The sequence below is a fragment of the Nesoenas mayeri genome (assembly GCF_963082525.1).
Source record: "Nesoenas mayeri genome assembly, chromosome: 21".
In the NCBI taxonomy this organism is placed as follows: domain Eukaryota; kingdom Metazoa; phylum Chordata; class Aves; order Columbiformes; family Columbidae; genus Nesoenas; species Nesoenas mayeri.
In genome coordinates this window covers 6237204-6259801 of record NC_137571.1, presented here as the reverse complement: position 1 = coordinate 6259801, position 22598 = coordinate 6237204, and the positions used below count along the sequence as shown (strand labels likewise).

General features: G+C 51.5%; 2 protein-coding genes across 12 annotated transcripts in view; one reads left to right on the top strand and one right to left on the bottom strand.

Moving 5' to 3' along the window:
• Positions 1–8373, top strand: part of SCMH1 (Scm polycomb group protein homolog 1) — a 45172-nt gene extending 36799 nt beyond the window's left edge. For 8 of the 9 annotated variants that reach the window (XM_080357809.1, XM_080357815.1, XM_080357808.1 and 5 more), the window contains 4 exons: positions 1930–2061; positions 4714–4917; positions 6007–6149; positions 6597–8373. In XM_080357809.1, the coding sequence (XP_080213935.1) occupies positions 1930–2061; positions 4714–4917; positions 6007–6149; positions 6597–6722 (605 nt within the window). In that variant the 3' untranslated portion in view covers positions 6723–8373. The remainder of the gene's footprint in view (positions 1–1929; positions 2062–4713; positions 4918–6006; positions 6150–6596) is intronic. The other variant, XM_080357814.1, reaches the window with a different exon arrangement.
• Positions 8374–8753: 380 nt separating this feature from the next.
• Positions 8754–22301, bottom strand: LOC308048552 (CTP synthase 1). Of its 3 annotated transcripts, none has more exons than XM_080357747.1 (19): positions 22188–22301; positions 21685–21858; positions 21110–21280; positions 20262–20362; positions 19200–19316; positions 18503–18586; positions 18173–18253; positions 16573–16724; positions 15722–15854; positions 15188–15276; positions 14949–15043; positions 14359–14421; positions 13660–13703; positions 12642–12738; positions 12333–12388; positions 12154–12250; positions 11727–11871; positions 10811–10901; positions 8754–10285 (listed from the first exon to the last, which is right to left on the bottom strand). In XM_080357747.1, exons 2-18 carry the CDS (start codon positions 21848–21850, stop codon positions 10817–10819), a joined length of 1776 nt encoding a protein of 591 aa, XP_080213873.1. In that variant the 5' UTR covers positions 21851–21858; positions 22188–22301; the 3' UTR covers positions 8754–10285; positions 10811–10816. The 3 variants fall into 3 exon arrangements, with proteins under 3 accessions (XP_080213873.1, XP_080213872.1, XP_080213871.1); XM_080357746.1 differs by lacking the exon at positions 8754–10285 and adding an exon at positions 10543–10716; XM_080357745.1 differs by lacking the exon at positions 8754–10285 and having other exon boundaries at positions 10543–10901.
• Between the last annotated feature and the right edge of the window lie 297 nt (positions 22302–22598).

Below are 22598 nucleotides of genomic sequence, written 5' to 3'. Positions count from 1 at the left end.
TTCATACTGATGTCTCAGGGATTGTTGGGCATCTGGTCATCTAACATTTTTCTGAAGCACTTGAAAGATGATGATAAACCTTGTTATCTACACATTACAGTGGCTTCTGGTGAGGGAAAAGAAACAGTATCGGCGATTTTGAGGGGACGTGGAAGAATGGGGATGCAGTTGTACATCAGCCTAGATCACACCGAGTGTCAAGGCTGCCGTGGTCTCACCTTCAGCTCGGTGCGTCCTGCCTTGTTTCCTCTGCAACACGAGCGCTCGTGTGCCTGAATGGGGCTGGTTCTTCCAGAAATCCATCACTAAGTTACATGTTGGCTTCTTCTGCACCCTCATGTCCCTCTTCTGAGAATGGTCAAGTATTTGACGTCCACTCCTTAGTCAGTGGTGTGTATTTTCGTTCCTGGCCCGTTTCTCTTGCCTTTTTGCCTTGCGGTGGCTCGGCGAGGCTGCGGCTGGAAGCCGAGGGTGGGATCTGTCGGACCGAGCACAGGTGGATGTCGCGGGGGCATCGACACCAGAGCTGGTTGCGTAGGAAGGTTCTGCCGGCGGGGAGGAGGCACCAGTGCAAGGTGCAGCATCCTGAAGCAGGAGCCTTTACATGGATTTGAGGAGGTGAGCAAAGTGTCCTTGTCAGGGCCAGCAGCACAAACCCTGGCACAGGCAGATGTGCTCCTCTTAAAAACACAGAACCATTTGGTTGGAAAAGACCTCTAAGTTCATTGAGTCCAACCTTAAACCCAACCCTGGCACTAAACCATGTCCCCAGGAGCTTCATCCATGCATCGTTTAGACACCTCCAGGGCTAGTGACTCCAGCACTGCCCTGGGCAGCCTGTTCCAATGCCCCACAGCCCTTTGGGGAAGAAATTGTTCCTAAATCCAACCTCAACCTCCCCTGGGGCAACTTGAGGCCGTTTCCTCTGCTCCTAGCGCTTGTTCCTGGGGAGCAGAGCCCGACCCACCCTGGCTCCAACTTTACCTTTGTATTTCACTTTAGTCAACTAAATTGTGACCATCTGATCCTTCCCACCCACCCGTACCTTTGTCTTCTTGTTTGCCATGATACATCTCCCTTGGTGTCCGGTCCCCGCCGTGTTTCTGTCACCCGTCCTGCCTCCGTCCCTGCCCCGCTCGCACCCGGGGCTGCTCCGTGTCCAGCTCCCAGCGTTTGTCTACGAGCGTTTCCCCCGTGTCCCGCACACCCGGCTCACACGTGTCCCCCTGCAGGGGACCAGCGGGAGGGCTGGTGGCCCCGTGGGTGACGTGACGTCTTCATCGCTCCTTAGCTGACCGTGTGGTGTCCAGCCGGGGCATGGGCTGCCACCCCCGAGTCGCTTGCTGTCCCCATCCCTGCTGGCACTTCCATCCTGTGTCCATCCACCCGCTGACACGTCTGCATCCTTTAGTCATGCGCAAAGGGACGTCTCGCAGCCCAGCCTGACGTCTGCTGTGCTGCGTGCGATGCGGAGAACCCAGCGCAGGGAGGCGCTGGGAGAAGTGCTGGGGCGCTTGGGGATCCGTTTGGGGAAAGATTGAACACTCGAGTACGGTTTAATCAAGCACCGTGCGTGGCAAAGCGTGTTTGCAAATCATCCAAGGGTTACGAGTGTCTGAAAGTGGGGAGAAGTGGGATGAGCCATGGGGTGAAACAAGGAGAAATGGAATTAAGTCAATCAGAGGTGATGTTTGGGGTGTGATATGGCAAAACGTGGCTAAGATTGTTCGTTAGGTTTCTCGCCACCCTTTCCCTCTGATAAAACTTGATAAGCAAAAGGTGACGTGTTAAGTGATGACAGATGTGCTGGGTCGCAGTTTGAACAGGCTGATACGGGCTGGCGATGTGTGCGCGTCTCAAGTGACTCTGGCAGGACTGAACTTCCCCGAAAGTCTCCGCTCCTAAATAGGGCTTGTTCTCTTTTCCTAGACAGAAGCAGTTCGTTAGACGGCACTCTGCAGGGACCAGGCCGGGGTGCAAAGCGATATTCCCAAGATTCCCCTCCATACAGTGCTCCTCTCTCCCCCAAGTTACCAAAGAATGACCGTCACCCTTTGGAAGGTGAGCACAGCGTCTCGTCCCAAAGCTGTTTATAGCGACCTGTACCATACAACAGGATTAGGTTGGCCGTGCCAAATCGAGCCGCGGGTTTAGGACGTTCGCTTTGCTTTGTCTCTGGTGTGGGTCAGCGTTTGGCGTTTCGGAGAGAGGTGAAGAAGCTGCTCTGCACCAAGACATGTTCCCCGAGCCATTGTGTAAGGCGTGTGGAACGCAGGGCGAATTCCTTCTGCCCTGATAGTCATCATCTAATACTTTATAATCTGGGATTTAATTACTCATGTTTTAGCTTCCATGGCTATGCATGGTATTAATGGTTGTAAAACTACCCGGTTGCTTCATTCGCTCTCCCCCGGATTTTTCGCAGCGCTGTGCTGCAGCGTGCTGTGCAGATGCTGATGCGCAGCTGTACGGCCAGGAACCCTTTCCCAGGATCCCGTCTCATTCTCACAATCCTCCCCAAATCGCAGGGAGGGTCTCACCAGCCTGTGCCCCACCAGCGAAACCAAATGAAATCGCAGTCGGGTAACGCGTGTGTGGATCTGCTGCACCACGGCCTCCAAAGCAGTTGCCAAAATGTCCTTTTTGGTACATGGTCCATAGGTGTCCCTTGTGGGAGATGTCTAGGGGTCCAGGTAGCTGCAAGACTAACAGAATTCTTCAATAAATACACTTCCACCTTCCCTTTTGTTTTGAACTGCAGACGTTCCATAATGCACATTGGAGATTTGACCTTACTAAAACCTTTTAATTAATTGATGGTGGAATCATCAATCAGGGTGTTAGTCTCAGCTCTTTGTAGTATGTCCCTGAAAACTGCTCATAGTTAGTGGCTTCGTGCTCTGCTGCTCTCCCGGTAGAATCCCTGTTTTCCTGGTTCTTGCTGAGTTTGCTGGGCTCGGGTCATTGATCCACCTCCCGTGCACCGCGCTGTAGGTTTAATCCCCATCCACTGCTGGGCCCTGTTCCGTTCAGGATTCCTGCTCCCTATCCGAGCACAGCTGAGCTGAACCTGCTCCCTATGCTGGACAGTTTCTAGCAGCCCAGTATCTACGTTGATTAAAACTGTAGGTTTGCCACATAGCTGATGTGAAGAACAAGGTGATGAGTGGGACCATCTCATCTATTCCAGCATAACAGCAGGTCAGAAATCGTTCCCTGAGGCCCGGTCTGTTTGTTACCTCTAGATACACGTCCTCGCTGGTCTCCTTGACGCTCTCCTCTAACCCATCAGCCGCTGCCCTCAGGTAACCGCTGCAAACCCGCCCGCTGCTCCAGCGGCAGGTGGAACACGCGGCGTTCAGCCCGTTCTTGGAGCGGAGTGGTCGCTCTAAAGGTCGAGGTGCCTTGGTGAGGCGGTGAACGTTGCACGCTCCGTATTGTCAGCGAAGGGACAAAGCAGCTCCGATCACAGTCATTTTGGTTGGAGGAGACCCTCAGCATCATCAAGTTCAACAGTAACCCAACTCACACTAAACCTTGTCCCTGAGAACCTCGTCTTTTAAACCCTGCCAGGGATGGCGACGCCACCACCGTCCTACAGGGCTGATTCTCAGTCTCCTTCAGAGTCTGTTCCGTTGTCTCTTGGGCCATCTGCATGCCCAGAGTCCTCCAGCCTTTTCTGTAGAAGTAAAGACAAGTGGGTAGAAGTTTCTCTTCTCATTTGGGGGGTGACCCCACTGGGGCGTGAACTTGTGCAGCAATCTGGGCTGGTCTTGGTCCACCCAGGGGTGTTCAGAGCAGGGACGAACGAGTTGCACTTCCATATCCCGTCTAGAAATTCATTTTTATCCCGCAGCTAAAAGCCTGTTCACCCTCACCCCGCCATGGAGTTTAAGTACAAGTGGGAATATTTGCATTTCAGAGGGTGTATTTTAAAACCTGAGCCTGACATCCTCAGATCTTGACTATTGAGCAAGGGGACGCATCTCCCGGTGATGGGGAGCAGTGGGGAGTCTTCGCTCCTCCTGCCTTTGGGAAAAAGCCAGAAAGACGAGGAGGGCATCTCACTTCTTACACCGTTTTTCCTCTTGCACCCGGTGGCATTTATGTAGTTTTTGCTAAAAAGCTGCAGTTCCAGCACAGTGGGGACCTTCTTTTTAAAGACTGTCATTTGTTGGAAGCAGTGGGTGTTCGGTAGTTGTGCAAACCAGATTTACGCTTGTGGCCAAACTCCGTGTTTTAGCAGTAAAAAGACACTCTCGAATCTATAGCGCTGTTTGTTTAATTAAACTTTAATTATGCGCTCCCTGCCTCTCCGCCGCTCATTGTGGCGTGTTTTCCTACAACGCAAGCCTCTATTTAAAACCGGCAGTTTGTATAAGATCTGCCCAAGAATTAACCACCTCCTACTCTCTCCGAAGCTGCTTCTCAGGCCACAGAGTTACTGTCCGCTGTCCCAGGCGCGCTGATGCCGGGGACACGGGGCGCTCAGCCCCCGACGTCGAGGCGTTAACAGAGCAGCTGTTGCCCCAGTTTGGGTACCGAGCGTTACTGGTTAGGCGGGCGTTTCCCAGGCAAACCGCAGGCTGGTTTAATTTCGGTGCTTCCACGGAGAGCGCTGGCGCGGGGGCTCGGCCCCGCTCCCCGGCTCCGCTTTGGGCAGCGGGCCCGGGGGGCGTTCGGGTGCACTGACTGCAGCTTGGTGCGTTCCAGGTGAAACCTTTGTTCTGGGAGATGGCCCCCCAGGGCCCCTGGAGCCTCGCCTGGACCCCATGGACTCTGCCTTGAACTCTGTCCATTCATCCAGCCACAGCAGGAGCTCCAGAGACTATCGCCTGCAAGGATACAGGCACCTGCACCAGCCCTCTAGCCTCAGCCAGGGCGGCTCCTCTGCCTTGCGCAGGCTTAGCTCTGGGGGTAAGAGCGTTAAGAAGCCGGCCCTCCCGTTGTAGATTTGGCGATAAAGGGCTTTTCTGACTGCAGTCACGCCTTTCTGACTTGAGGAGGTGGCAGAGACCGAGCTCCGCGCCGTCGCGGGTGGTGCGTTAGGTCTGACGGCCGCTCTGGAGACTGGGTGGAAATTGGGAGAGGTGCCGCTCGCGGGGCCGCTTGTTGGAGTGACGAGGTGGGACCTGGAGGGCGGGAGGAGCAGGAGCTGAATTTGCGAGCACGGGCAGGGGCTGTCAGAGCGATAAACGGGTCTAAGTCTATGAGGATGGATCGGGAGCGACCGGGGAGTGCAGAACCGGGGGGCTGGGAGCCGGGGGCGCCGGGAGCGTGGGCAGACGCCTGAGAGGCTCGTGGCTGCGCGGAGGGACAGGAGAGCCGTTCATTGCGGTGAGTCCGCGCACGTCAGATCCAGGCGTTTGCAAAAACAGTCGTAATTTAGGTGCAGGCGTCAATAAAAGCCTCTAAAAGGCTCAGGCTGCTGCTGCCGCCCCACATCGGTGTGTGCAGGAGGGCGGGAGTGGCGGGCTGTGCCGACACGTTGGGAGCGGGACCTGTGCGAGGTCGAGCGGTGCTTCAGGACAACAGATTTTCATATACGGGCTCAGTCGGTCAGAACATGCAGCTGATGAAAACACAGAACAGCTTTGCTGGGTTAAAATTGCTCCAGGTGGTGTTTGGAGCGAGGGGAGAAACGGCACGTGGGGAGAGAACTGGGGGTGGGGAGAGTTTTCTGCAAAGGTGGGAACCGCCAGCAGATGGGCAGGGAAGAGCGGGAACGGGGGAGCGAGCTCGGCTGGACGGGCACAAGGGGAAAGCGGCGTTCAGAGGGAGGAAAAGGGCTCAGCACAGAAGGCTGCCTCGAAAAGTCAGGCCTAAGCAGAGACAATAAGGCTTCGATGCTACCTGTGCCGCAGGAATCTCTGCAGCGCGGCCGGGACCCGCGCTGGCTCTGCCGTTGCTTTGCGGGATGAGACGGGGCGGTAGAGACGGGTGGGTGAGCGCGGGGGCGACGCTGCGGGGCGCCCGCGGTGACGTATGCGTGTGGCGGTTCCGCAGGCTCGGAGCGGTACCTGGGCGCGCGGGACGCCCCCCGGCTCAGCAGCCGCGACCCCTCGTCCTGGACGGTGGAGGAGGTGATGCAGTTCATCCGAGAGGCCGACCCGCAGCTGGGACCCCACGCTGACCTCTTCCGCAAACACGTAAGTGCGCGTGTGGATATGTTATGTGTGTGTTATATATGTGAAGGGGCAGATCATCACACAAGGCAGATCTAGGAGAGCGAGCAGAACGGCAGAACTTTGTACCGGCTGGATTTTTGTGCTGAGAAAACCCTCATCAGGAATCCTGCTCGTGCCACGTTCAGGCCCAGCCATCGTGGCCCAGCCGGGCTCCAGGCACCGCTGCCTTCGAGCTGGGTTTGAACCCTCGCACCCAAAACACGTCACCGTGTTCATCCTGGAGGCTTAATGTTCACCTCATAGTGAATTTCTCCTGGCAAGGAACATGTTCCAAGTGGAATTTATTGAGTGCGTTGGTGCCAAACCCCATTTCCCCAGCAGAGCGGGCCGCAGGGATGCTGCGGGCATTCTGGGCAGGGCTGGGCTCACAGCTGCGGTGACAAGCACTGTTGTTTCCCCCCCGTGCAGGAGATCGACGGGAAAGCCCTGCTCTTGCTGCGGAGCGACATGATGATGAAGTACATGGGGCTGAAGCTGGGGCCGGCCCTGAAGCTCACTTACCACATCGACAAGCTAAAGCAAGGCAAGTTCTGAAAGGACGCTTGGCAGGACGGATCCTGGACGCTCCGCTCCTGGCCACCCATACCCGCGCTCGCCTGCCAACAGGTACGCATGCACACGCCCCCATTTACGCCACAGACGGACACCTCGCCGACACCCCGGCCCCGCTGCGGGGGTCCAGCCGCCCCCCGTGCCAGCGGCCAGGCCCCGGCGCCGCTTGGGAGGAGGCCGGTGCGGCTGCCCCGGGATTTGACACCGGACTGGAGTCACGTTCACGCTGTCAGATGCGGAGGGTCCCCCCCTGCGGCCCAGCCCCTGCGTCTCCGCTGCCCTGGGATGGGGCTGCAGCTCCGGGCAGAGTCCAGCTCCTCTCCCTCTCACTGCGGCTCGTGTGGTCCCAGCCTCAGCTGCTCCTCGTGGCGCTCAGCTCCCCGTGGAGGGCAGCGGGCCGGGGGCTGGACGCTCCACGCTTCGCTGGGCAGCGCGGCTGCCGGGGGGGATGGCAACCAAGCCCCAAGCAACCACCACCCCGTCCCCGTCTTCCACACCTGGGGGAGCCCGAACTGGGCCCCCGCCTCCCGAGCTCCGCTGCCCCCAGCTCCCAGCCTCCCTTCGGCCAGGGATGGAGGCTCCGTATTTATTTCTGACTGCGGGGGGGCGCACGGCGCTGCCCGAGAGTGTGGAGGGAGCTGGGTCTGCTTTCCCCGGCAAGGACAGGCCTGGGTCGGCGTCGTTTGCAGGCTGGATGCTGCAGGACTCGACTGATCCTTCTCTCTTTTTTTTGGAGGTTTTTTTTTATAGGGCGTTCTCTGTTTAAAAAGATGAAATGATTTTTCTACCTGTTGTTGAACTCGCAGCTCTTGGAGATTTTTAGCCAGAAATGCACAGGTTTGTCTTCCCAGGGGCCTCCTGGTCCTCTGGTGTCTTGGTCCGTCCCAGCTCAGCGGGTGCAAGAGGGTATTGGGTTGGGCAAGCCCGAGGATGCCAGCGCGGTGACCTGTCCCTGCGCTGCTCCTCCTGCCGCCGGCACCCGTCCGGTTCTGACAGTCTAATGTATTTATTTTTGATGGCACTTGAGCAGTAACTCACCGTCCCAGACGTGTTACTGCAGCTGCAAGAGGAGTATCGGAGCAGGGGCCACCCAGCCGTGCCACCGCGTCCCCTGGGACGGGGGCTGCCCGTCCCCTGCAGCATCTCCTGCCCTGGGACCGGCCAGCGAGGCGCTGATGGTGACAAAGGGCTGATGGGAAGCGCCCACAGCCCTTGGTGCTGCCTGAAGGGCTGGGACGGGATCTCCACCGCGAGCACTTGTTCCCTGTGCTGTCCTCAGCTCCCCCTGCGCATCCCCAGCGGCGTCTCACCCCCCGGCGGCAGCAGAACGGGCCCCCCAGCTCTCCAGTCGCGTGCACTGGGTCAGGTTTACCCCTAAGGGGAAAAGTTGCAAAAAAAAGAAATACCCCAACCCCCAAAGTGATCGAAAGGCCTTTTGTTGTCCAGCACAGGCTGCTGCTGCACCAGTGCGGGCGGGGGCAGGTGGGGCTGCGGTCCCCTCGCTCACGGCATCAGCCCCGGGACACCCCTCGTCTTTACCCGCCGCTGATCCCGCTGCAGACAGGTCCCCGTGCGGGGTCAGCCCGTGCTTTCCTCTGCACTTATTTACGTTGATTTGTTTATAAATAAAAGAATTACTAAGTTGTGTGGCTGTGTGTGCACTGATGGGAGCACTCGGCTGGGCCCCCAGCAGCGTCTCCCACTGTGGGTCACTACAGGACGGGCAACGAGAGGGGCTGTGAGCGCAGATCCCGCTGCAGGGAGGGCTGGAGAGTTGTCCTGGGGGAGCTGAGAAATCATAGAATCACACAATCATTGCAGTTGGAAGAGACCCTAAAGGTCATCAAGTGCAGCCATAACCCACCCCGGCACTGCCCCGTGTCCCTGAGAACCTCATCTCCGCGCCACTTGAGTCCTTTTTCTCCCTCTGCGCTATGGAAGTAACAGGAAGCTCTTGGCTAGTTATTCGTTTTATTACAAATAAGCATTTAATGACCAAGTCAGTTGCGGAGTTTTGGCCAAAACAAACACATTTCAGGTGAAAGAAAACAAAACAGAAGTTGTGCTACAGGTACGGAACAATCGCAGCCCCTCCACGGCGAGATGAGCACATCTTGCTGCCATTGCTCTTGTAATTGGCACACACACAGTTCTCGGAGCTTTCCTGGCTAAAAGCAGCTTTACGGCTTATAGTTGAAATATTTGAGGAATAAAGCAAGAAGAGCTGTGGAAAAGATCATTTAAGATGAGACAGGACAGTGTTTAATTAAGATAGGCGTCAGACAACACGGAAATTAGTATTCAGCCAGTTCCAGCTTTAACAAACTCAAGCGTTCTGAACATAAACCAGACACCGAGACACTATCTGCCTTTCTTCTACATTCCCTAAAGCCCAAACCCACGGTGCTTACACTGCAGCAAGAGGCCGGAAAAGCAAAAAGCGCGAGCGTTTCCCAGCCCAGGCCTGCAAAGCCGAGCTCATCCCTGCAGGACAGCGCAGATCTGGAACTACAGCAAAGGAACGACACGTCTGTGCTGCGTCCAGCGCGGGACGCGGCTCCGCCGGTACAGAAAGGCAACGCACGGCTCCAGTCCACCACGAGAAGCACCAAGAACTCTTGAGTCCAAGGCAAATCACGCAGGAGCTTTTAAAGGCAGCACAGAAAGCGGTTCACTCTGTGTTCTGTGCCTCCCCCTTGATGCAAGGAGGTGAAGTTTCCGAGCCCAAGAAGCAGCAGCAGCCACCGCGGGCATAGGACACACTCACTTCAGCCACCGCGGCCTTTCCTGACGGTTTTGCTTACTTCTTTCTAATTTATCTTTCCACATGATCCAAGTTAATTGCATCCCTGCAGCATGGGGTATCACAGCTAGAGCTGATCGTCTTCCAGATTAACTATTCCATTCCAGGAAGACTTTCCCTGGTTAGAAGTTCATTGCTGGCAATGAATGCACCAAGACCACCCGTGCCAAGTGTTTTTAAATAGCACTGGGGGAAATTAAAATAAAAACAGAACAAATGTCCCCCTGCCCCTCAAAAAAGAAGAAAGGCTGCATAAAGCTGACCAGATCCATCCTGTGCAGCTCAGCTCAGCTCAAGAACTGAGTGAGCCCCCGAATCCAGCGTCACCCGTGAGATTTCAGCGCTAAGCGATGCGACTGCCCAGGGAAAGGCAAGAGAAAGCAACGCAACCCGGTGTCTGGGATACAAACTCACACCAGCGTTAATGTGCGTTAGGAAGGAAACGTGCAACCGGATCATCCCCAGCACATCAAATCCTACGCCCGAATTTGCTTTTCATCTCCAAGATGGTGCTAATTAAAAGAGTATAGAGGTGCACGTGCTGCGATGAGCTCTCCTCCAGAAACTAACAGAATCTACACCGAAAATAAATGACAGGAGAGTTGAGGAAATAAAGGGACAGGATTTCGTAACAAAAATTACAAACTCATAACTTAAGGAAAAGCCCAGAGCTGACAGTGTTCAAGCTATTGCTGTAGGAACGCCTGGAAAATCTAGAGAAGACTCTTCAGTGAAGACACATCTGGAGACAGAGAAAGAAAAGGAGCAGGAATTATTGAGAGTGAAGCCCAACAGGCTGGAACTGCTCAGTGCAGCAGGTCTGAGTTGGACACCCCTGCTCCCCTGGCATTCAGCAATAAACCCCCACGCTCACTCCACCCCGTTTGCACGAATGCTGCTGAACTGCTCCAAAACCAGCCAGAGCCACGGCCACGAGCACCTACCTACCCTAGCTCAGCTTTGCCTCCGCTTTCAGGAACATGTGCTGTATTTGTGCTTTGTTTCTGTATTGGAATTTGATCTCAAACTCCCACATGCATTTTAATACTTTATTATGTGTCAATTTGCTAAGGAAATACCCACTTCCATCTGTTACACAGACATGAGGAATGGTGTGTCCTTCAGCACAGCTGAACACGTGTGTTCCAGCACTTTTCATGGGGTGCCAGTTTCCTACCGACCAATATAAAACATTCAGACGCCAGGAGGAAAGACTGGACAGGGAATTGTTTCCATAAGGAAAGAGGTTGAGGTCAGCAGAAGTTACCAGGATTCAGTCGTGATTTACTGATGGAAACTTCAGCTCTGTCATCTCCAGGTCCGGGGAGCTGCTGCCACTCCTGTCGCTGTAGGTGTCCCTGCGGAATTCAGAAAGATGTTGTTTTAGGGAGCACAAGTGCGTTATAGATCTACTTTTGCATCAGGAATCAGTGGGGTTTGGCAGCAAGCGCTGCTAGCTGAGGCCGAAAAGCAGAGCACACAATTCCTAGTGTAGCTGTCCTTTTGGAAACGGGGCCGAGACATCATCAGTTTTTAGGTTTGTGAGTTAAAATGATGATACACACAGAGCACATCAGTCAGAGCACAACAACAGCCGTTCTCCAGGCAGCGACAGTGAATTCCTGTGCTGCAGCTGCACTGCAGCTCAGCCCAGAAAGGCCAAGAGTCTCCCTTTTGTGTTGCTGCAGTGTAACACTTTCAGTGCTGTTTCTCTTTTGCATTTAGTGTGGGTTTTTTGTTTAGTGCCACGTTAGAACTCCAGCTACACAAGCAAACCCTCTGTGTTCTCTGCAAGGAGGAGAATGGGTCACTACCAAAGTGACGTCTGTCTGTTGCACATTGCCACGACTGCTGAGCAGAACTGCAGGGCATTGGGGAGCAGCTGAATGAGGTGAACGCACCGTTAAGCCTACCCAAAACATCAGTAGCTTGGCAAAGTGATACAAAACAAAGCTTAAGTCAACAGGAAAAGAAGCAGCTGCAACAATCAGAGCCCACTGTTTAAACCAGCCACACGAACAAGTTCCTTAAGGGCTAACAGGTGGGAAAGCCCAATTGGGTATCAAATCATTGAGAAATGAGGCACAGCTGCAGCTTCCCCAAACACCCCCAGAATGAAGCGCTGCTGCTAACACCACCTGGTTACCTCGTAACTGTCTGAGCGGCATCTTCCTCCAGCTTACCTGGGCGAGAGCCGGCAGCCCTTCTGGAGATAGTGCGTGAGCCTTCCCGCAGACGCCAGGAGGAGCCCGAAGTAGGGGGGAGATGGCTTAATTGGTCTGGAGAGGAATTCAGGGTGATACTGAACACCAACGAAGAAAGGATGATCTAAGACAAAGAAATGCAAAAAATGTCAAGTTTCTTAAGCCCATGGCTGAACTGCAGCCAAAAGAGCTGATCTTGCTAAGGCCCCGATGAGGGAGAAGAAGAAGAAGAATTTCTGTCTTGCCTTTTGTCCCTAAATGGACAGGCATGTGGGATTCTTTTTTACTGTAATTTCACAGATGGAATCATTCTTAGAGATCCCGGACTGCACCCACACAAAAACCTGCTCGATAACCCTCTGAACACTTACCCTACACTCGCAAAACAAATTGCTAAAGTACTCACCTTCCAACTCAACCACTTCCATTCGCTCTCCCTCCTCATCCTGGCCTACGAACTTCAACCCTTGCTCTTCAAAACACTTTTTCAGTTCTGGATTGACCTAGAAGACCAGAAGCAATAAACCCCGTGATCTCTTGCGTTTGGATTACACGGAAAAGCTCAACACCTACAACAGCATTTACCTCAAATCTGTGTCTGTGTCTCTCTTCCAAGAAATCATGATCTCCATACAGCTTCCCTACACCAAAAGAAAGACATTTCTCAGAGCAAATGCCGAACAGTTCGCACGATGCCGAGTTTTAACAAGTCCATATGAACAGCATCTATCAGAACCTGCCGCTTCTAGAGGCGACCAAATTCACTTATCCCCATTTCACTACCATATTCTGCAAACCTCTCAAGGATGCTTCAGCATCCCCAGGTCTCTTCCCAACATCCACCACACACACATTCGCAGGAAACGCTTCCGAAAGGGGTAAGAAGTGCCTTACTCATGATGGAATTCTTGGTTTGGAAGAGTGTTCTTCTCTTGCCAAGCCTCATGGTTCCACCCATTTGCCCAGGATTATGTTCTGGCATGTCTATGACCTACGAAACGCATCCAGAGAGGGAGGTGAGAATGAGGGAGGAACAACAGTCCCAGGCAGACCGTGAAGCATTGAAGTGGAAAACAACCCTAATATCCACACAGAACACAAGCAAACCACCCCGAGGAACACTGTCCGGACCAGGCAGACCAACAGAACTCCATTATTTAGCTGAGTTATTCTAGTAAAGGCTGCACAGGACATAGGGAAGGTTTGTGGGTTATTCAGGAGCTTTAGCACGAGAAATGGTCTCAGTCAAAGCCCGCACAGATCTCACTAACACTGCGCTGGTTACTGAGCTCAATGTTAACAAACACACAAGCACGTTTACAGAAACAAAATCCCCAAATCAGGATCGCTTATACTTTGATAAATAGCTTCATCAGCTGCTTTTTTGAGAACTTTTTCAAGGAGCACTTTCAATTCTAGCAGAGGCCAAGCACAAGGGTGGCCCCTGGCTGAGGCGCACAGAGCCTGCAGCCTAAGAAATGCAGGTTCAGAAGTCTGTCCACAAACGTTCCACAGAATTCATGTCTGTCTGTTAACTTCTGAGATCATCATTCAGCAGTTATGCAGTGGAACCTGGATATCACCAAATCTTTACCGTTTACCCTGTAAAATCAGTTAGATTTCAAACTGCCCTTTAAGAACCTTTTGCCTCTTAGAAAACACCTTTATGAAAAGGTGTAATTAAAAATTTTAAAATAGATGAGGTTTTGACCTATAATAAGCATTGCAATCTTCTGCGAAGCAGCAACTGCCATACAGTTCACTAGGCAAAGACATTTTCACATTAATAAATGATGGAAGACAGACTTAAAACCACAAGACGTAATAATCCAAGTGCTTAAGTGCACCAGGAGGCGTGTGCAGAGAAGTCTGGCACAGTGAGGACACTACAAGCAAGTCACTGTAAACTCACCACTGGATGAGCAGTTTTGGGGTCGAATTCTGTCGAGTTGGCATCTGCAATGTTACGGTCAGTGGTTAGAAACATGAAGTCGCTCGTACCGTGACCGGCATTTACAGGACCTCCCCTTCCACGCAGGAAAAACGCACACCGAACAGCTTAGAATATTTTAAATAGAGCCAGCAAGGGAAAAGGGGCAGCAGTACTCAGAAAAACACATTTTCCCCTATCTCCACTAGGAGTGAGACTCACAATCCAGCTAAGAAAGGAAATTTAGCACTCTGTAAATTGAGTTTTGACAACAGGGGCCTAGACAACCCAAGGACTAGAGCCCAGAAAGCAATTCAACTCGCTGAACCTGGTGCAACTGCCTCGTCAGCTGAACTGCTTTTTGGGTTTCTTTCCCACTGGCTGTAATGGGAATTCAGGATGTCCAGTACACACAGACACAACTCCACGGGAGCTGAACCTCACTCTAAGCAACAGAAAGATTTCTGTCATTATAAGCATGCCTTACTCCATTGATTTTTATTTGAATAGGATAAAGAAATTGTTCTTTTTCCTTTTAATTAGCAAAGGAAACAGGGAATTTTAAAGGCCTAGAAAAAAATCTACCTACCAGTGAAAAATTAAAGGTATTTAAAAAATTACAGGTGTTACTCAAGCAATCAAAGAAACGACCAAAACCCAGGAGGGGTTTTGTGCAGTTACCTTGCCAACCGAGAACACTGCGCGCAAACTCCACAACCGCCAGTTGCATTCCCAAACAAACTCCTGCGGAAGGCAGAGCAGAACACACGGCACATCAGGACAGGGACCACCGACCCGAGCTGCACAGCACCAACACCCTCACGGAGCAGCCAGGGCCAGGCCTGTGCCGTGGAGCCGGGCTCTGCTCACTCCGGACCAAGTAGTTCTGACAAGTTTTACTCCGACCTCCCCTTCCCACCCGCTATGCTCACACAATTCCCCGTTTCTGCGTCCACTCCGTTTAACTGCGGTCACGTATTTCTTACTGCCAACATCGCCACAGCCTCCTCCAGAACTTCCTCGGAGACTCCTACCCCCTCATTGCAGAGATTCCACGTCATCACATCCCAGCCAGCTCTGGCCACTTCAGAACTAATTGCAGGTGGTGGCTGCGCTGCCCGGCTGAGCATCGATCGCTGCCTTCCCCAGCCAAATTACTGTCAGAATTGTACATTCTAGATACTAACAAAAATCAGTGAAGCTCTTGCTGCAGACCAGCTAGGCTGTTACTCAGCCCCTTTTATTTCTTATTGATGAAACATGTTTCTTACCTAAGAAGGGTTTTTTCTGTTTCCTCGCCCAGGAAATAGCTTGAATTTTGCCTTCTGTCCCTCGAACACCAAATCCACCAGGAACCAGAACTCCACTGCAGGAGGATGAAAAGATTCCGGTCACACAGGGCTCACCGGGGCAGCTGCACCCGAGCACCCACCACCTCCCTCCTGGGAACTCTGGGACCTGCAAGACCTCAAGAAGACCTGAAGAAATGGGCAGAGTACAAGAGTCTTACTCAGCACCACACAGCTTCTGCCACGCTTCGTGGTATCGGACAGGTTCTTCCTGCAGAGTATCTGGCTCCAAGTCAGCAGAGTCAATATACTGGGAAGAAATCCAAAAAAGGATGATGAGATGCTGCAGAAGAGTGTAAATACAGGGTCTCCTTATTTCTGATTAAGTTATCATCATTTCTCCTGGATAGCTCTGGATTTGTTGCCTACTAGATACTTATGTATTTTCTGGTCTGACACCCTGCCTCCTAGTCAAGAGAACTGCTTCCCCACACCATCATACTACAGATGCACAAACAGAAGCCGTGGTTTTTCTGACAAGATACATATTTCACCTCTTCAGAGCATCTCGCTACAACCAAGACCCTGAAAAGCACCTGTGCAGCCAAACCAGCCATAAAACCTTAATAAAGGACAAACCTAAAGCTCACTGCCTGAATCAACTCTCCCTCACTATCTATGGGTTGTGAAAAACTGAAGTAAGACAGGGAGCACCGTGGAAAGAGTACGGGGGGAGGAATTTTTACCACCCCTACCTTAATGTCGAGTTTGTGGTTGATGGCCAGTGCGGAATGCTCCAGTGCTTTAATGACAGATGCGTAGGAATCTGAAAACTTGGTGTATTTGCCAACAAGCGCAATGGAACATGTTTCAAGGAGACGGTCGTACCTAAACACAATGAAAACAGAAGGGTTATTTCATCATTCACAGGAAATGGGGGCAAGAATCACATTCTATTTAGCTGTTCGAGTAATATAAACAGTTGGGCTCTTGAGAGCCTGTCCAACTAGAGAGATGACGACTTTGGAAAAGATGACCTTTTGTAACAATTACGACTTAAAAACATCAAAGCAAGACTAGAAGAAAGGAAAAAGGAAAAAGAAAAATCAGCAATGACAGAAAGAGTTGCAGAAAGTCACGTATAAATGAACTTATCCCTCCTTAAGCTGCAAAGCCATTTTGAGTAGATCCAAACTGTCTTTTCAGAACGCTGTATTAGATTAAAAGTTTGCAGTGAACTATGAGGAGAGACGATCAAAGCACAACTCTGCACATGTTTATCCTGCGGAGCAGCTTCCCACGCTGCTTCTGTCCCAGTTCACTTCAGCAGCAAGAAATACAGAAAGGATTTCTGGAGTCCTGAGGCTGCGCTGCCCACACGTTCGGCCCCAGCATCTGGCAGCACGGGACTGACGCAGCATTCTTGGCTGCAGCTGAGGAACTGTTTAACGTTTATTTCAAAATTGCTAAGTAACTTCAACCAAGCTGGTGACTGAGGGCTTTTTCTGTCAAAAGAAAATGTTCACTTGTGACCCAATAACCAAGGACTGAGAAGAGAAACTAATCTAGAGTCTTAATTCAAACCTTGTCCAGCAGTGCAGCTCACCTGTCGGCCATTTCCTTCCACTTCATGAGCATCCTCCGGGGCTGCCGCTCGATGGGGAGGTCGAGCCTGTGCCTGAAGTAGTCAACAACTCCCTGCTCCTCTAACAACAGAGGAACCCGGTAGATTGAGGAGACATCATGAATGCAGATGACCTGTCCATAAAATACAGATGTCATTAAAACAGATCACAGAGTCACAGAATGGCTGGGGGTTGAAGGGACCTCTGGAGATCATCCAGTCCAACCCCTGCTCACGCAGGGTCACCGGAGGATCACACAGGATGCCAAGGGGTTTGAATGTCTCAGAGCAGGAGACTCCACACCCGCTCTGGGCAGCCTGGGCCAGGCTCCGGCACCTCCCAGCAAACAAGTTTCTCCTCATGTTCAGATGGAGCCTCCTGTGTTCCAGTCTGTGCCCGTTGCCCCTCACCCTGGCGTTGGGCACCACTGAACAGAGTCTGGTCCATCCTCTGACACCCACCCTGGAGATATTTATAACTATTGATAAGGTCCCTCTCAGCTTCTCTTCTCCAGGCTGAAGTGCCAGATCTGAGTTCCTGTGCAAGTATTTTTAGACAGATATTGCGAGAGTTTCTATCTCTAGCAAACAACCATATGACCACCTAAACTTCTAGGAAATAGCATCTGTCTAATAACATAACAAGATAGGAATAGCTCAGTACTAGTTTCCACATACTTGAGGTCATCCTTCAACGCCTCCCAGGTGTTACTGCTCACTGGAGCTCCTTGGGAAGGGCTATAACATGATAACAGAGCAGTGAAAAAGCTGCTGTGCAAGTTCAAAGAACATCTCGGAGACTTGTGCTGTGATAAATCTTCCGGGCGACCCCAACTGAAGCCACAGCTGAGCTGCCCACCAGCCCAGCTTCCCACCATCATCATTTGGAACTGAGGCTCCCAGTTTGATTAAAGCCCAGGGAAACCTGCGATCTCAATGCTGTGATAAATTTTACAGGGAGTCCATGATCACAAACTGGATTAAACAACTGTGAGCGAAGAGTTCTTGGGTCTCTGAGGAGAATCTACAACAATGGTTCCAGTTCACTGAAATGGGCCTCCACAGAAAAGGAAAGACAGCTCTGGACAACTGCCGCCTGTCCATCAGGAGTCAGACTGTACTTTAAGGATCAAAAATATACCAGCACAACTATTTTTAAGTCCTCATTTCTCCTGACTCAAATAAAGCAGAGTTCAACACTGCACCACTGAAACTCTCTAGGCTGCAAATTTTCCTCCTGTATAGTCAACAGCATTTACTTCTCAGTTCAAGTGCAACTGCAGCTAGAGGAACAACTACATAAAATTGCATTAAACTTCCCAGAGAGTGACCACTGAGAGCCAACTTCTTTTCAATTCCTGGCCAACAAGAGGTAGATATTGTACTGCTGACACACTAATATTTTTGCCAGCTAATTCTGAATGTAATACTTGAAAGTGCAAGACAAAGCAGCAAATGAATTATGCAGCTAACAAAAGACACAGCTAGAACACAAAACCGCCACGCTCAGATAAAACTCCATTCAACATTTGACAAACAGCTAGAATATTTATTACAAGGAAGTACAGACAGCAGCCTTTACCTGTTCTGGTTCAACGTGACAGAACATGGAAATCTTTTCTTTTACTGAGGTATCCAATGGAGTGGAGCACCTGCAAACAATCTAACAGAACAGCAACATCAGGGTTGTGAAGCAAAGCAGAAGCGCTCAGACATGCATATAACAAGCCTCTAAAAAGAGAAAAAGCTTCCTCCAGACTCCGCATCTTGGGGAAAAAACTCAATTCCGTTCCTTTTACTTGTTTATTACCAATATACAAGAGCTTTTGACACAAGCATTATTTAGACTAGGATGTTGCTGCAACAGGCCGGTGCTGCATCTGCAAAGTCAGAGCCATGTAGCAAACCTTACCAGATCTGGTGAGAGACCAAGACCTCGGAGTTCACGAACACTGTTTTGGGTGGGTTTAGTCTTCTGCTCTCCTGTAGAGCTCGGCTGGTCAGAGAGGAGCAGGAGTTGATATATCAAATTAGGATATGTATTCATAAGACCAATCGGGACTCTCCACCCCATTCATCTTGTAAAAACTTTGCCCCAGTTCTTAGACAAGTCACACGAGTTTTAAATACCCCTGTACACTCATTTTAATCTCACAGACTGAAAGCAACTGGCAGAAACCAGAGTTCCAGTCTGTGTAGTACATAATTATGCACTGTAGTGAGAGAAGGAGAGAGCAGAGATCCTCAGGCTTTTAGCCACTGCTCTTTCCACATACCTAATATCTTATATTTCTAATTTTTTCTCCATAAACCACCTGGCCTGGACAGAAAGGGAAAGGAGAAAGCAGTTAAACAGCAGTTAAAGATGCAAAACTGCACTGGCTGCAACTCTCAACTACTTATTACACATTTTGAAAAGTTCCTGTTCCCTTCTTGCAAACCTTTTTAAGTACATAACCATATATGCTCTGCATTCCTTCCAGAAGTTTATATATAGAGAGATACAAATACAACAGTGCCTATAGATATAGCATTTCAGGAACACATATTTAGAAAGCAAGTTTTGGACCGGGGAAGCCCCTGATCACCAAAACACTTTGGGTCCTTACCTGAGGAACTAAACTGACGTGAATGTTACAAAAATTCTCTCTTTTGGCTTTGAACTGGAACTGACGGAAAGCTTCAATGAAAGGCATGCTTTCAATATCACCTACGGTCCCACCGAGCTAAAAAAAGAGACATTTAGAAGCAAAATTAGGACCAAAACATCATCTACTGAATTTGTATGCTAAAGCATACTAAAACTACATAAAAGTACAGTAAAACATCTCCCCAGTACCTCCTCCCAATATCCTAAAGAAGCATCAACACCAACATGAAAAGCAGGATTTGCCAGTTGTACGTTCTACTTCCACTGCCTCCAATGTAACTCAACTATTAATTTTACCCCCATGATTTTCCCAAAATCAAAAAGCCACAAGAAAAACAGTTTCTCATATGTGCAGCACCTCTCCAGGGACATAAGCTTTGCCCGTATTCAGTCTTCAAGGAAAAGATTCAGGTGTTAAAATATCCTTTACGAACATTAGGTGGCACTGAGAAGCAAAATTTCTGTTAAATTTTAGTAACTCTATAGAGTAGATTTGTGTATGTGCAGGAAGAGACACAAGGATTCTCTGGAGCCCTGAGAGCTCTCATTTCTTATCAGATGGTGCCTCCCAGATACTTCAGGGTTCAGACTTGTAATTCCTGGAACAGAAACTGGCACGTGAGCTGCAGGGAGAGTCCTAAAGTCACCGTGACCTGGGCTCTTCTGTATCAGCACATCCCGCCAGCAGACCCAGCAAGAAGAGGCCACAGCGCAATTCAGACTTCGGAATATACTTACAAGAGCTAAAATTCATTCTGTAGACTAATTCACACTACACCAGAGAGCAAAGCATCTCAAAAATACAACTGTCCAAGATCTACATCTTTCTACACGTGGACTCAAACACGGAGCATTCAAAAGATTAGACTGAATAAGTGAGGCTAGCAAGGGAGGAGCTTTAAAAAACTCAACAATATGCAAAGTTGAACGCTACTGTAAAAAAATCATTACGCAAAATATGCATATAGTTCAGTTTTAAAAAAAAAAACCTGTTTCTTGTATGGAGTAAAGAGCTACAAACCTCAATCACACAAACTTGGGGTTCAATGCCATCTTCATCTACAGGAATCCGTGCCTGCCTCATCACCCATTCTTGTATAGCATCTGTGATGTGGGGTACAACTGAAAAAGAAACCCGGGCAAGGGTTAAAACCACAACCCCTGCACATTTCTCCTTTTAACTCCTTACAGCGCAAATTGTTGAAAACAACTTGGCAGCACTAGTTCAGCGCTGATTTGTGTCTTTAAAGAAGTATGCATTTTTGAAGTGATTATTCTTGGCTGCGATTTTCAAGAGAAGTGAGTTGGCAGCAAATGTAATCCTGCCTCAATTTAAACATATGCAAGAAACGTTTAAACTGCAAAATTCAAGTACAAACAGTTCCTTGCTCTAAGCAGCGAAAGTTACTCTGTGTTAAACTGTCTGTAAAAATCCTTATCCAAACCAGCTGTGGAGAATGATTAAAAAGGGAAGGGACTGATCTGATCCTCAAAGATCCTTTGGGTTTTCTAATGACATGACAGTTATCAAAAGCAGTAATCATTTATCCAGCTAATAATCCACAGGTGTATTAGTCTGAAGCCTGTTCACATTAGCATTTGCTCTGTTAGACAGCTGGACCCAAGTCCAGCATATAGTCTGAGCAATAGGTAGTGTATTGCTGAGCACCAGAAGGTTCTGAGGAGCATAACCTGATTCTATATGGCGCACACTGGTGTATCTGCACTGGTGCATCTTCTACTTCACAAAAAGCACCACAAGAACATCACATAACAAAGACCTCAAGTTAGGATGAAATGCAAAAGCATCCAACCCGGACAGAAATACAGATTGTATTTCTAAGCATTAGAAATAAAGCTTCCCATCACCTTGGACAGTTTTGCCAAGATAGTCTCCCTTCCTCTCCTTGTTGATGACGTACTGGTAGATCTTCCCGGTAGTCAGGTTGTTGTCTTTGGTGAGTCGGATATCGAGGAAGCGCTCGTAGTTCCCAAGGTCCAGATCCACCTCCCCTCCATCATCCAGCACAAACACCTCGCCTGCGGCACACGGAAAACAGCACAGATGTCAAGGGGAAACAGCCCACACCCGCAATTTGTTGGATTTGTGTGTGACAGCTGGAAGAACCCAATGCAAGACAACACCTTCTTTGATCGCTACAGTTTAGAAGTGGCTAATAAAACTAAAAGCCTCATATAGGCAAGAGGACAACTACGCCAAGGACTGAATCCCTCAGCAACGATCAAAGAGCAGCGAGCACACCTGTCCTGGCACCATCGGCCCATCCATCGGCACCGAGCTGGCAGGTCCCACATGCAGCACCCAGCACAAACTCTTTGCCCACACAAAGGAGACGGATCTTCCCCGGCACAGCAGCCCCGGACACGCTGGTGCTGGCTCAAGGGTGGCTGGACGTGCCCGCCCGGCCCGCGGGGCCACTCACCGTGCTCGTACGGGGAGAAGGTGCCGGCATCGATGTTGATGTAGGGGTCGATCTTGATGGAGGTGACACGCAGCCCGCAGGACTTGAGGATGGTGCCGATGCTGCTGGCGATGATCCCCTTGCCGATGCCCGAGATCACGCCGCCCGTCACCAGGATGTACTTCATCTGCCCCGCTGCCGGACAGCGGCACCGCCTCAGCGGGGGCTCCGCCCGGCCGGACCCGCCTCAGGAGCCCCGCGCCATTCCTGGCAGCGACACCCCCGCCACTCCGCTCCCTGGCAGCGACCCCTCCCTCCCCTCTCCCCCTGTCAGCGACACCCTCAAGCGCCAGCGCCCCCCCCCGCCATTCCGGCCCGTCACCGAGGGCCGCTCCCGCCTTCGCCCCTCACACAAACTCCCGCCACAAACCCACCAGCGCCCTTTTCCCCCCCCCGCGGCGGGGACCCGCGTGGTCCCACCCGCTCCCCCCGCGCCCGCCCAGATGGTCGCGCCCGCCCCTCACCTGTTCCCGCCGGGGCGGCGCGCGGAAGCTGCGTGGCGCGCGAGCAGCGGGACGGAGCGCGCGCTGCTGCCGGCCGGCTCGGAGCGGGAGCGCATGAGGCCGGCGCGCGGCGGCGCGCAGGCGCAGCTCTGCCTCGGCGCATGCGCGGTAACGAGGGGCGAGGCCTCGGGGCGGGGTCTCGGGAACGGCCGCCCCGGCCCCGCCCACCGGCGCTGCTGCCAGCGCCCCCCAGCGGCCCCAGGGCGGCACCGCGATCCGGGAGGGACGGACCCGGTGCCGGTGCCGGCGGCGGCTGGAGCGGGCGGGTGTCCCGTGCTTTGCGGGGTGTCATGACGTCCAGGCCCCAGCCACCGGGCGGCTCCAGCACCGTTTATAAGCACAGGATGTGTAGCGCAGTGTACAAAGCGCATA